The sequence below is a fragment of the Tetrahymena thermophila genome, assembly GCF_000189635.1.
Source record: "Tetrahymena thermophila SB210 genomic scaffold scf_8254747, whole genome shotgun sequence".
Taxonomy (NCBI): Eukaryota; Ciliophora; class Oligohymenophorea; order Hymenostomatida; family Tetrahymenidae; genus Tetrahymena; species Tetrahymena thermophila.
Genome location: NW_002476507.1, coordinates 808334 through 821862, shown reverse-complemented (window position 1 = coordinate 821862; position 13529 = coordinate 808334). Strand labels below are relative to the sequence as shown.

General features: G+C 22.8%; 4 protein-coding genes across 4 annotated transcripts; 3 read left to right on the top strand and 1 right to left on the bottom strand. All coding sequences in view use genetic code 6, as the record gives it.

Moving 5' to 3' along the window:
- Nucleotides 1-878: 878 nt before the first annotated feature.
- Nucleotides 879-4279, bottom strand: TTHERM_00145830 (hypothetical protein; the record flags this gene model as incomplete). The annotated part of the gene is made up of 7 exons (XM_001011223.3): nucleotides 879-1589; nucleotides 1680-2594; nucleotides 2651-2766; nucleotides 2826-3004; nucleotides 3067-3260; nucleotides 3316-3601; nucleotides 3825-4279. 7 exons carry the CDS (start codon nucleotides 4277-4279, stop codon nucleotides 879-881), a joined length of 2856 nt encoding a protein of 951 aa, XP_001011223.2.
- Nucleotides 4280-5664: 1385 nt separating this feature from the next.
- Nucleotides 5665-7029, top strand: TTHERM_00145820 (hypothetical protein; the record flags this gene model as incomplete). Its single annotated transcript, XM_001011222.1, has 1 exon — nucleotides 5665-7029. The coding sequence occupies one exon, from the start codon at nucleotides 5665-5667 to the stop codon at nucleotides 7027-7029; it is 1365 nt and encodes a 454-aa protein (XP_001011222.1).
- A 607-nt stretch (nucleotides 7030-7636) lies between these two features.
- TTHERM_00145810 (hypothetical protein) lies at nucleotides 7637-8638 on the top strand (the record flags this gene model as incomplete). Its single annotated transcript, XM_001011221.3, has 1 exon — nucleotides 7637-8638. The coding sequence occupies one exon, from the start codon at nucleotides 7637-7639 to the stop codon at nucleotides 8636-8638; it is 1002 nt and encodes a 333-aa protein (XP_001011221.1).
- A 2188-nt stretch (nucleotides 8639-10826) lies between these two features.
- On the top strand, nucleotides 10827-13447 carry TTHERM_00145790 (STOP protein; the record flags this gene model as incomplete). The annotated part of the gene is made up of 11 exons (XM_001011219.2): nucleotides 10827-10956; nucleotides 11116-11310; nucleotides 11375-11439; nucleotides 11723-11758; nucleotides 11877-11969; nucleotides 12047-12284; nucleotides 12345-12568; nucleotides 12637-12729; nucleotides 12779-12954; nucleotides 13015-13138; nucleotides 13205-13447. The coding sequence occupies 11 exons, from the start codon at nucleotides 10827-10829 to the stop codon at nucleotides 13445-13447; spliced, it is 1617 nt and encodes a 538-aa protein (XP_001011219.2).
- Nucleotides 13448-13529: the final 82 nt, after the last annotated feature.

Genomic DNA, 13529 nt, shown 5'->3' with positions numbered 1-13529 from the left:
AAATAAAAGTAATCAAAAATTTTAAATTTTAATAACTTTTAAATTAGAAAAGTAAAAAAATATATAAATACAAAATCAAAAATTCTTTAAATAATTAATTTTTGGCTAATATATGTGTTCATGTATATATGTTACTTCTACTTCGTAATTTAATTTATATATTTAGAAATATCAGTTTTATATCATATAAAAAACAAATAAATTTTAAAATCTAAAATATTTTCTTCACTTTTTTAATTTAAATATTAGAAAAATATACTAAAAGGTTTTTACTTAAAAATAAAAACCAACTAGAAATCCATATTAAAAAAATTCAATTTAAATGAAGAAATTCACATTTTTATTCATATCTTTTACTTCTACTGTGTAAAATAGTTTGTAATTATTTTTGTTTAAGCTCTTTAAATACATAAAGTTTTATTGTGTCGATTAAACTAAATTTTTAATTTTTACTATTCATAGGTAATAATTATCTTGTAAAATTTGACTAAAACAATAAAATTTTTACTTTCTGATAATAAACTACTATTTATTACTTATATATTAAAAATGCACTTAAATTTTTTTCATTATTGAATTAGGTTTATTCAGAACATCAAAAATGAAATTTAAATAAATTTCTTTATTTTTAATTATCTTTTTCTTTAAAAATATTGAATTACTTTTTTTCTTATTAAAAAGAAACAAACTAAAAAATTGATTTTAGAGTAAAAAAAAATAATTTAACTCTTTACATATTAATTTAATTTATTATTTACCAATTTATTTTAGTTCTAACTTAAAAACTAGCTTTAAAAATATCGAAAATGAAATACCTAATTATATACAAACAAAAACTCAACCAGAGTAAATAAAATTTCATATCAAAAATGGAAAGTTCACTACTACTGCTATTATTCATATTAATTTTCATTCATTTTGTTTATTAACTTGAAGTGTTCTTTTAATTTTTCAGTAATTATTTCTTCGGTTTCATCAGGCATATCATCAAATTCATCGTCATCTTCATCATTAGAGTGCTAACCATATTTCTTTATAGAAGCAAGCATTTCAGCTCTACTCTTTTTATCGTCACTTCCTAATAAGAACCCATAAGATCCTTTAGGCTGAGGTCTCTAATCTTATCCTGGTTAGGATTTTAAATTAGGATCACCTTAGGAGTTGTATGCTTAAATACCTGTTACAGGCCTCTTAATTTTTTATTCTGATTAATTTTTTCTTAGAGTATCTTTAGCAGTGGCAGCTCTTTTATCTTTAAGAGATTAAATTTAATCCTAATCTTACTAATGCATATTTTTTTAGGTATTTTATGTGTAGTTTTGCTGGTGCTCATTAGGTTCGAATCCATAAGCACCAAAAAGTTAATTTTTAGCTGAAAACTATGCAGGTGTTTAGTTTTACTGTGGTGTTGCAGTTTATTGTTTTATTGTTACTGCAGATTTAGCTCTTATCATTTAAGAAACTATGCTTTATGCATTCAATTTACTTTTGTGCGAATTAAAATCAATCATTTTATTTAATTCAGCTGGAGTACACTTTGGAGAGTATTTTTCAGTTCCTTCTTATTCTTTCATATCTTCTTTACGAGACTTAAATTTTAAAAAATTATTTAAAACAATTAAATTAAACAAAAATTGCAAATTTATAGTATTTTGAATTAAAAATATATAAGCAATTACCACGTATTGGGGATCAAACATTTCCATCCATTCATCTGGGAATGGATTCGAGTTATAGAAACTTTCATCAGGGAAATAAATATCGTTGTGCTTATGGAGATTTAATTTTCCAGTATTATATTCTCCATCACACACTAGACCAGCATTTATTTTAAGTACGCAATATTTGGCATTCTCAAAGAAAAGAAGAATTTGAGAGGAATGGCGCTAACCACCTTATTCTTTGTTTTTGAAATGTGAGATTGTTTTAGATGAACCTTCAGCAAGAAAAGCATTCCAATCTGGTCCTTATGTCAATCTTACTTTAATTTGGGTATCTTTAAGGAATTTTTCTATGTTTAAATCCTCGCTAAAGAAATAGTGCACACGAATATGATTCATACTAAGATGGGAATAGTGTCTTGAACTTTGAGTTTGCTGCTATTGTTAATTTGTTGGACTCTTTACTTGGTCACTTCTTATACTTTTAAAGCTATTTCTATTCTAAGAATTCTAATCAGATGTAAGGTTTCTTCTGTCAGTATCAGAATCTTTGACACTTATTTTGAAGCTTGTTTTATAATTATGCAGCTTATACTAGAAATACAGGTTTTAAAAATCTATATTTTAATCAATGCCAATATTGCTAATATCACATATGTAGAACAATAAACGCCATTAATTTAATGTTTCGCTTAGAAGTGCTGGACGATGCTTAGGTTTGGTATCTATAGGAACTCTAATAACTGCATCGTAGATTGGAATGTTTTAAGCCTCTGCGAATTTTTATTCAATTTCAATTAATTCATGCTCTCCTACTACAAGCATATAACACAAATTGCAAACACGACAAGGTCTAGTTGAACTATGAGAAACTTTGATATTATTTAAAGGAATATTTCTCTTCTTTAAATGTTAAACTAATTCCCAAAGTAGCTTTTAATTACAATTTATAAATTGAATGATTTAAATTTATTTAAAATAATTATTACTTTGTATGTTAAAACTTTACTCGCGTCATCTTTTTTAAATAAGATTCCGCACAGTTTGCAATAAACAGAGCATGTTAATTGGTCCAATGTCTTTTTTGAATCCTCTTCATCAGTATCTATGTTGAAAATTGATAATTATTTCTTAATTTGCTTTTCACATAAAAGATAAGCTTACTTGCTTTTTTTGCCATAATTTCTTCCATTGAAATTGTGTTTTCTGCTCTTATACTCTTCATACTAATTAACCATATTTTTCCTTCTAAATCTTATATAAAGTCAAGAACAACTTATCTTATTCTAATTTAGTTATTTTTTTCTAAAAATCTGACTAAACTCTCTGCCTATCTTTCAAATCTTTGTTAAAATTATAAATAATCAATAAAAGTATATCGATAAATTTTTATTTATTTATTTACTCTTTTAATCCATTTCCTTTTACATTTTAAACATCAAAACTATTTTTCTTCTCTTAGTTTATGCAAGCTTTTAAATTAATATTCTTCTTTAGATCTGGATCAAAAATTTCATTATAGCTTTATATTCTGAATGCATAATTTGCAACAGTATCTTTCGAATTTCTTGTGTTATAGACTAATCTAATGAGAGTTGCCTTAAATTTATAAAATTTATTTAAGGATTTATTAAATATTTGATGTTAAAATTACTTTCATTGGCCTTGAAAAAATGAATCTTTATTCAACGCTGCTATTGCTTGCATCTGTTTATCTTTTTTCATTAAGGGTTTTAGCTTAATAAACGTTTTAAGATAATTTCCAATCATTCTAAGCTTGACCACGAAGTATCATTACAGGACACTCAGGATTTTATTTAATATCTAGTTTTTCGTATAATTCAAAGATGCTCATTCTTTCATTAAACTTACGATTCTTAGATTAACCTTCTATAGATTGTTTAAATCTGAGACAAAAGTATTCATGTTCTCTTCTACACCTTTACAAATATTTTATAAAAAAATATTAATTAAATAATATACTAAAAAAATATTATTCAAAGTTGTATTGTATGATAATGAAAAAACAAAACTTGATTGAGGACATATTTATTGTATTTTTTAAAGCAAAGCAGCTAACTAATTTATTTAAAATATCTATTAATTTATTTAATACAATTATTCCTGCTAAAATTTTAGTTTTAAATTAACACATTTATTTACTTGGCTTCAAATTCAATCCATGAAGAATCTGCTTTTCTCCTTACCCTTCCATATTCATCAGTATAAAGAAGAAATGTATTAGACTCCTATACCATCAAAGTTTCTGGTATATTTATATGTAAATTATTAAAGCCTACCCTGGCTGAAGCAAATGCCTTAAATAAACCAAAACCTGGCTTAACAACATATTTTTTTTCTTTATAGTAATTTTCATCTGGTGGAGTAAATGCTATTTTTGCCATTGTTTACTCCCAATATCTTTCTTTTCTCTCTTATACAAGTTTGTCTGCTTCATCATCACTTTAATTTAATTTTTTGCGTTCAGATTTAGGACGTAGTGTGCTGCTTAACAAATTTTATTGGGTGTTGCTGCTTGGCATAATGATTTTCTTAAATATTTATCCTGACTTATTTTGCTCAATACCAGGATTCGTAATATCGAAATTATCATCCATTTCTTAATTCTTTAAATGCAAATTTTTATGTATAGTAACTAATAGTTTTCAATATGTTATGTTAATAATATTAAGAATGATATATATTCTATTTCTTGTTTATTGTCTTTGCTATAATTTATTCTATCTATTTAAGTCCAGCTCACTCAATATTTCTTCTTCTATCTATATAGCTATGAGGTGAAACGGAATTTAATTATTAATCAAATTTTAAATCTATTTAATGATAAATAATAATTACTAAAGAAAGTCGGATTAATATACAGTAAAATATATACAATTATTAATAGATATCAAGATTATCTCATGAAATAGTTATAATCTTTATATTCAAAATTGCTAATATCAATATATCTTAAAGCTTTTTTTTCTTTCTTATTTTCGTAACTTATCTTTCAGTAAGTAACATATTTGACAATTAATTAAAAATTTTAAAATAATTTTAAATGATTTAAATTATTATGGATTTTAACTTAATTTATAAAACAAAATTTTTATCTATTATTTTAAATATTTTAATTTCATTGATACAATTCATAATTATGATTCTAAATATTTGAAATAAAAAATATAATAATTAAATAGAATAAATACTTTCAAAACTTTTAAACAAATTATAATTTTTAATTTATATTATTTAAAGGATTAAGCTTATAGATTGAGCTTATTGCGCAGTCAAAATAGTAATTACTTATTTTTTTATAAAATTGTGAGCTACATTAAAAATATTATTTTTTAAGGTAATTTTTATTTGGTTAATAATTTTTCTTTAAATAATGCTAGAAAATCTATTTTTTATTTACTTTCAATTTATAAAGAAACTCTAACCTACTTAAAAAAATTGTTTATTTAGGGAAAAAATTTTTATCTTTAAAAAACCTGAATTATAAGCAATCTTATGGAAGAGAGATATTTCAATAAATATTTTAAAAGAAAATTTTTTAGATTATTTAATAAAAATTTTATAAATTAGAATAATAATTTGATAAAATTGAAAATGTTTATAATTACAAAATACTTCAAAACAATCATTGCTTGTTTATTTAGAAAATTATTGCTTTATTCTTTAAACTGATTTTTTTTATGAAAATCAAACTAATCAATTAATTTAAAATCAAAATTTATAGATATATTTAAAAAATAAAATCTAATTGATTGATTCACTGAATAAGATTAATTTTTTAATAAATTTGTTATTGTATTCAAGTAAGAAGATAAATCCATTTTTTAAGAATTGTATATCAATAGCTCATTTTTTAACTTAATCTAGATTGACAGATAATTATAATAAAAGAAAAATAGCGTTTTGAAGTTGGCTGTAAACAAAATCTTTGGCTTATATTTAGTTTTTTAAAGTAACAGTTAAATTAATTATAATAGTAAGAATGTCTCAAAGAACAATAAGTGGTTTTGAAATAACTCCAAGTGTTAGAGAAATATAAGAAAATCTATTAAACTTCGAATTTAATTTGAAAAATGAATTTGAAATTTTAAGTGCTTGTTTAAAACTATGCAGTTAAAACACTCTGCTAAATATTGAAAATGATATTTAGGTATTGAAATTACAGATTAATGAAGAAATAGAATCATATAAGGATTTTAACTCTTAGTTATAGAGAAGAAAATCAGGAATAACACCTCTAGATGTTGAGGAATATAACATTATAAAGCTTAAATATAATAAACTTGTATTGTAAATTGAGAAAATATATTCGTCTAACTCCGAGTTAGAATCCATTACAAACAAGTTCCCTAGAGGAAAGCTAAAAATTGAAAGTTAAATATTGATAGGAAATGCATAAAGCTAAATGATAAAGGCTAATAATGAAGAAACTGTTCCTAAAAATTCAAATGTTTTATCTCGAATCCTTCCAAAACCTCCTCTTTCTTCAAATAGCTTAATTTCAAATAATTCAAGCATAATTTAATCACTCAACCCTTAAAACAAAAATGCAGCTTAGGATTTAATTAAAAATATTGCTAAGAGGGAAACGGTTGATGAAAATAATAAAGAATTTATTAAAAGAGAGCTTATACAGTTAAAGTAATTGATATAAGAAGTTAACAAAAAAATTGACACTCATGAACATACTGATTATGAAATGGAATTAGATAGATTGCGCAAAGAAAATAACTAAATTTTGCACGATTACAAAATTCTCAAAAATGATAATACTGAACTAATGCACAGTGTTCGTACTCTTTAGAAAATGGCTTGCGAAATAAAAATCTAAAATGAAAGACTTTTGTTAGGTATTTAAAACCCAGCTGCATTTAAGTATTACAATAACTCTCCAATATCGAATATTCCTTCTTCTAATGATCAAAGGGTACAAGAATTCTAATTAAATTAGTAGTAAATGTAATAACCACCCTCAAGACTTTCTGCAATGAGCTACTAAAACGCTAACAAAGATATGGTTCAAAGCCCAAATAACACAAAAATGCAAAATGAATATTCAAAAAGAAATACTTTACATGATGGGAAAAGTTAAAATAACAATTTATAAAGTCCTTAAAATATAAATTCTAGCGTTGATAAAAACAGCAGAGTTTTGACAAGAAATAGTAGTCACAATTAGACTAATATGAACACCTAAGCAAATAATAATAATAAATGTATGACAGAGGCAAACCAAAGATCTAGTTATTAAAGATCGCTGATACCTTCATAGCAGTCAAATAGAGAAGAAAATGTAGACTATGATTTACTCTCTTCTTGGGCAAGAAAAAGAATAATGGAATAATGAATAATTTTAATTAAAATATTTAGCTAATTATTTTATATCTATTATTAAAATTAAAAAATAAATTAATTTATTTGCTTTATAATTTTTGTTTATTTCCTAAATGTAATATCAATGTATGTATTTATCTATATATGTGTATATAAACATATATCTTCAATTTAATGTTATTAAAAATCAATGATTTAATAGATCATTTAATCAATTATTTAATTAAATTTTTTCATTACTTAAATATCCAATTTGGGTTATGTAATAATTATTAATTATCAAACCACCTTTTTACTTACCTTTATTGGTTGACCTATTTCGAGAATTCGTACTTTGATTCCCTCCAAATGAATAAAATTTTGCATAACCAGATATCATACCAGATTTTAATAGAAAAATAATTATTTTGCTTTTAAGATTTAGCGGGATTTATTACTTATGCAATAAACAAAAAAATAATAATTTAAAAGATAAAAAAGAAAATAATAATAACAACAATAAAAACACTCATTTATACTACTATAGTGTATTTATCTAATAATCTATATATTATACAAAATATAGTCATTCTATAAGACTTTGTTAATAATATTTGATAAAAAATATCAATAAACAAACAATGCAGGTCTAAGATAGTTAATAATTGCATAGAGTACAAAATGGTTTCTAAGTAACAAACTGTAGACTGAATGCTGTCCGAGGTTCTTTTTAACCTTCATAAGCTTTGAATACATAATAAAACAGCTAGATAAATTAGTAAAATTTAAATAACTCATAAATATAATACTCTAATTCTTGTTCAAGCTAATAAACTGAAACATCATTTCAAACTTCTTCTTAGCCTAAATAAGCTGAAGTTAAATCTTTTGAGTAGTTAGAAAGAATTTAACTAAGCAACTTTAATGATTTAGTTGTAATAAAATAAGAGCTTTCAAATAAGTAAAACTGGAATAGATAATTTGAAGCTTTGCAGATAATTAGGAGTATTTTAAAATATCATCCTGAAGAAGTCAACAATATTTATGAGTTTTACGGCGATATAATTGTATCCATTTTTTAATCAAATAGAACTCTTATGATTAAAAGCTGTCTTGCTTTGTTATCAGAAACGTTTAATTTAGCAAGAACATATCAATTAAAAGATGAAATTATTCAAGTTTTTATAAAATTACTTTTTTAGAAATTGTAAAATAATTGTCTTAAGCCTTTAGATGAATGGATAAAATATGTAATATAATGCTTTGCGCAAAATGTCTTCGATTATGATTCTGCATATTTAACTTTAATATAAATCCCAGCATAATAATAAAGTAAAATTTAAATACATGATATCCTAGAGTTCCTTCTTGAACAAAAGAAAAATTCAATCAATACTTTATAAGGAACAACTTTCATAGCTCTGATTAGGTTCCTATCTGAAAACATAAAAATGACTACAAATAAAAAGCTTTAAAGTCCTTCTGTAAAATTGTGTATTAGCCTAATCGAAAAGATTGGCGAAGATTCTTTTGTTTAACTAATCTAGAATTCACTTAATAACGAATAAATGCAAAATATAGTAGAATCAATACAAACTTATATAAAATCAATTAATACCCAAGCAACTTAACAAAAAAAATGAAAAATAAATCCATAAATAAATAAACTTAAATTTTACCAAATACCGCCAATATATATTTTTAAATCTAAATAAATTACTATTTACTAATTCAGTTTACTATTATAAAGAAAGAAAATCTAATTACGTATTTATCTCAAATATATTAATCATATCTAAAGTAGAAAGAAAATGTATATAATTTAAATAAATTTTATTCATATTCTAATTTCTGTTTAATTTACTGAAATCAAATCTATTTTAACTGCTGTTTTAAAATTCTAAAAATAACAAAATGCTTCTTCAAATTAAAAAAAGAGTGATTGATATCATCTACAAATATTCTTTCTTAAATGAATATTTATTCCTTAAATTAATTAATTATTGTTAATAATAATTTATTTTTTCATCTATTATGTAATTTCTACTAAGAAATTTTTCGTGCTGTAAATAAATATAAATTGAAGTTAATTATTTTTCTTAAAGGGAGTCTATTATCTTAAGAAGATATTTGATTAGTTTCTTATTTTAAGAAATTTTTATTTTTTTATTTAATTATTCTTTATTATTTCTATTTGTTTATTATATTTTTAAATAGTATTTTTCTAATTTAAATTGTAATTATTTTTTATAAATTATTTTATTTTTATTGATATAGATAAAGAATTTTTATTGTTTAGTTTTTATAAGGGAATATGTGTGTTAACTTATTTGTTATTTTGATATAGTTGTAGGTTAAAGAGGAAAAAAGACATATTTTAAAGATAAGAGTAGAATTAAATTTGTACTGAAGAAGAGTTTTTCTAATATTTTTAAACAAAACATTTTTATTTTGTCTCGCTAGTAGTCATTTCCAAAGAATAGAGCATATCAATAATTTGTTATTTTGATAGATAGAGTGAAGAGAAATAAATGATTAATTTGAAGAGTTAATTTTCTTCCCATTAAAAAAAAGAACTTTTGCACACTTAGTGCTTCAAGGAAAAATGATCTAAATATTAACATAATAATTTATAAAAGATTTAATATGCTGATTAAGATGATTTTTTTGTTAAAACTATCCTTCTAAATGTTTGTTGTTTGGATAATTACATTTTTTAGAAATACTGATAGCTTAACTTGTTCACTAAAACGGGGTTTTAAACTAAATGTACTAAATTCATTTTAAAAATTTATAATCTATTTAGGGTGGTTAGATTAAGTTGAAATAGTAGTACATCATCGCATTAAGTATCTAAATCATTTTATATCTTTTATAATTTTTATTACTTTTTTCAGTTAAATTCATTTTCCTTTTATATTACTATATTTAACAATTAATTTATTAATTAATCAATATTTCTTTTCTCTTTATATTTGTTAATTAATTCTTTGAATTAAAAGGTCTTTTCTATATTTTATTAATTTATAATAATAAATTTATTGAATGCTGACAATTTATATGATATTAACAAATTTATTGCTGTGTAAATAAACACACCTTCCTTATTTATATCTTGCGAACTCAACTTCTTATAAAATTGCAAAATTAAACAAATTTTAACGTTCTTTTTTAAGATTTTGAAATGTAAATTACAACAAAAGGAATAAATAATTTTTTATATCTTTATAAAAATGGAATTTTTGTAAACAATTTGTTAATTAAAATTTTAATGAATTTCATTCTAAATTTTTACAATATTAATTTTATTTAAATTCAATTACTTGCTTTTGATTGATTTTAACAAATAATAAATCATTTAAAAAAAAGAAATAATAAATATTAAACTAAAAATTTAATTAATAAGTCTTAGAGATAAATATATAGCTCAATATATGATAAATCTATTTATTAAAAGATTAATCTTATTAGTAATATATATATTTATTTAATTAACAAAAATATAAAATCAAATATTCTGTAGTATTTAATATTTATTTCATATTAAATAAAGCAAAAATATTTAGTGTGAAAAATAGATGCTCTGCTAGCCAACCAACAAACCTAAAAACTCGTAGATAGCAAAATGATATTTTGAGAAAATCAACCAAATAATTACCTCTATTGAACTCAATGTAGGTTATAATAATTTATTAGTCTCTTGATACTTACTTAGTAAATAATTAAGATTAATAACATTGATTGATTGATTTTAGAACAAAAAAAATTAATAATTATATTTATATATATTAAAATAATTAAACAAAAAGTTAGATAGCAATAAATACTTAAATGCAAAGTGTAGACGTATAGCAATTGTTATAGCCTTCAGAATATTCTGTAATAGCAGCAAAGAAGACTGTATACAGACCTAGATCATCTTATTAAAATGGCCCAAGAAATAATACATTAACAAAGATAAGTACTGCTAATAATTCATTTAAAAATACATTCTTCAGTATATGCAGATTCTAAGACAAAACACAATTTATCCACATTCATTAAAATTTATTTGAAGAAAAAATTGTTTGCAAATCCCAATAATTTAAATGAGCGCTAAAATAAAATTATTTTATAAAAGATAAAATGGACTTATCAGCTGCAGATGATTACAAAACTCCAGAAAAAGTCAATAAAAGACTTGTTTTGAAGCACTTTGGAGGTACATCATAGGAAAGAATTAGACAACGTAGGGCTAACAGCCAAGTCAATTATAATATGACTTACAGCGGGTTTTATCCTCACAAAGATCATGCAGCTTTACCACTCAATTAATGTAAGATTGAATATCAAAAACTATCAGTAAAGTGTGAAATATTTTTTTGTTTTAATCATTAAAGAAAGAGTCGGTAACAGCTCCAACAAAACTCAAGAAATAAATCATAGATAAGATAGCCAATAACCAGTATTGATATTTGACACTAATTTATTAAATTTATAAGTTTATATTACCCATCAAAAATAAAATTATTAGTTAATTTGATCAATTATTCCCATCCATTCCTCACTAATTTTATTTTTATGTGAATCAAACTAAAAAATTTCCATGTTTAAACCAAGATAAATTATTAATTTCATTTTTATTGCTAAAATCCAAACAAAAACACATACAAATAGATGAGTGAATGAATGAATATACATTTTATTTTTTTCTATTAATAATAATATTTCATATTTAATACAAATAGAGACAAAAGAATGAAGGACTTAAAAAAGCCATTAGCGTATTTCTCATACAATTATTATTTATAATTAAAATATAAGAGAAGCAAAAAATATTTATATTTCTTTATAAGAATTTAAATGTAACTAATTATATTCATATCAATTCAAAAATAATAGTTTGAGAGAAGTTAAACTGCTGGTGAAGGCTAAAAGAGAAAAAGATCCACGACTTCATATTAGAATCAAAGACCTAACGATAATACTTAATAAGTAATAATATAGATAAAATATTTTAAACACTAAGATAATATTAATTTAACCTAAATTATATTTTACTTTTTTTAAAGGATTACTATAACCCTTAAAATGCTAACGATACTCTGAAAGGATTCTATTCATCATAGTAAACTGATATTGATGATAATGGAAATCCTTGCTTTAAAATTGACTATTCTTTTTTAGACAACATTTCATTAGATGATCCTAGACTATAAAAAATCCTAAATGATGATGCCTTAAATTCAAAATAATTTGATTTAGAATCAATTATTGATGAAAACGCTGATTACTTTCATCATCTTTTTGGTATATAAAATAATAATAAATAATATTCTTATTTATCCTATTATATTTCATTAAATTTAGGAAATTGTGCTTGTATTAAATGTACCTGTGGTAGATGTAGATGCTAACATGGTAGAATGAAAGTTATTTATAGAAATGGATTCACTACAAGCTATGCTTAACATTTCCCTGAAAAGAAAAAGATTGGAGTAACACCTCCTCTTAACTAAACATTTTATGAATCTCTTTCCAGTTTGTAAAGGACTTAAATAAATATTGATCCATCTCATTTGACTACACATAAGGTAAATGAATAAAATCTTTTAAAAAGTTAAATTTGAAAATTTTTAAAAATTATTTCTATTTAAAAAAGAGAGATTATATAGGTCATGAACCCTAACCTAGAGAAAAAAAATCAGATTTTAATTACACAAAAACTCCTTTTATGGCCAGCAGTCATTATAAAGTATGCAGCATTAAAAAATTAATTTATTTAATTTTGTTATAAAATGAAGACTAACTTCTTAGATTGGAAAGATTACGACCCATCTTATGTATTCAAAAGACCTGTTCATAATAGTGTAGCAACTGACTGTCCAATGAGAACAAAAACAACATACAACGATAATTTTTTGAATAAAGACAAAATTTAAAATGCTACAGCTGATGATGTAAAGAGATTGCAAAAAAAGTAAAATATAATTAATATTTTTAACATAATTTTAATAAAAAATTATTTAATTATCATTAGTTAAACTCTTCCTAACTCCTATTAAGATGATAAGCCAACTGAATACAATAAATCATTTTAAAATTTCAATCCAAAAGAAGTTCCAAATACTAAGTTACCTTTTAAATACATCAGTGAAACAGAGGTATTACTTCTATTAAAGATAATCTTTTTATAACAAAATTCAAAATAAAATTTATTGAATAATTAGAAATTTTAATCTGTGCCTCCTTGGAAAACTCAATATAAAACTATTAATCAGAATGACTTTAAAAATCCTAAAGTAGACATTTGCCCAACTTCTCAAAATGGAATGACAAAACCATGGAAACTTAAATTAATATAAAAATTAAAGCAACTTGGGTTAGGGGAAACTTCTAATACAAATATTTCTCAAAATTCAAAGATAACTAAAAGACTGGCAAAAACAACAACTCTTCCTCATAGATATTGAAAATATACATAATCGATATTCAAAAGTATATAAGATTTTTATAAAGCACCTTGAAGATGTAAAAGTAGAATTTCTTTTGATT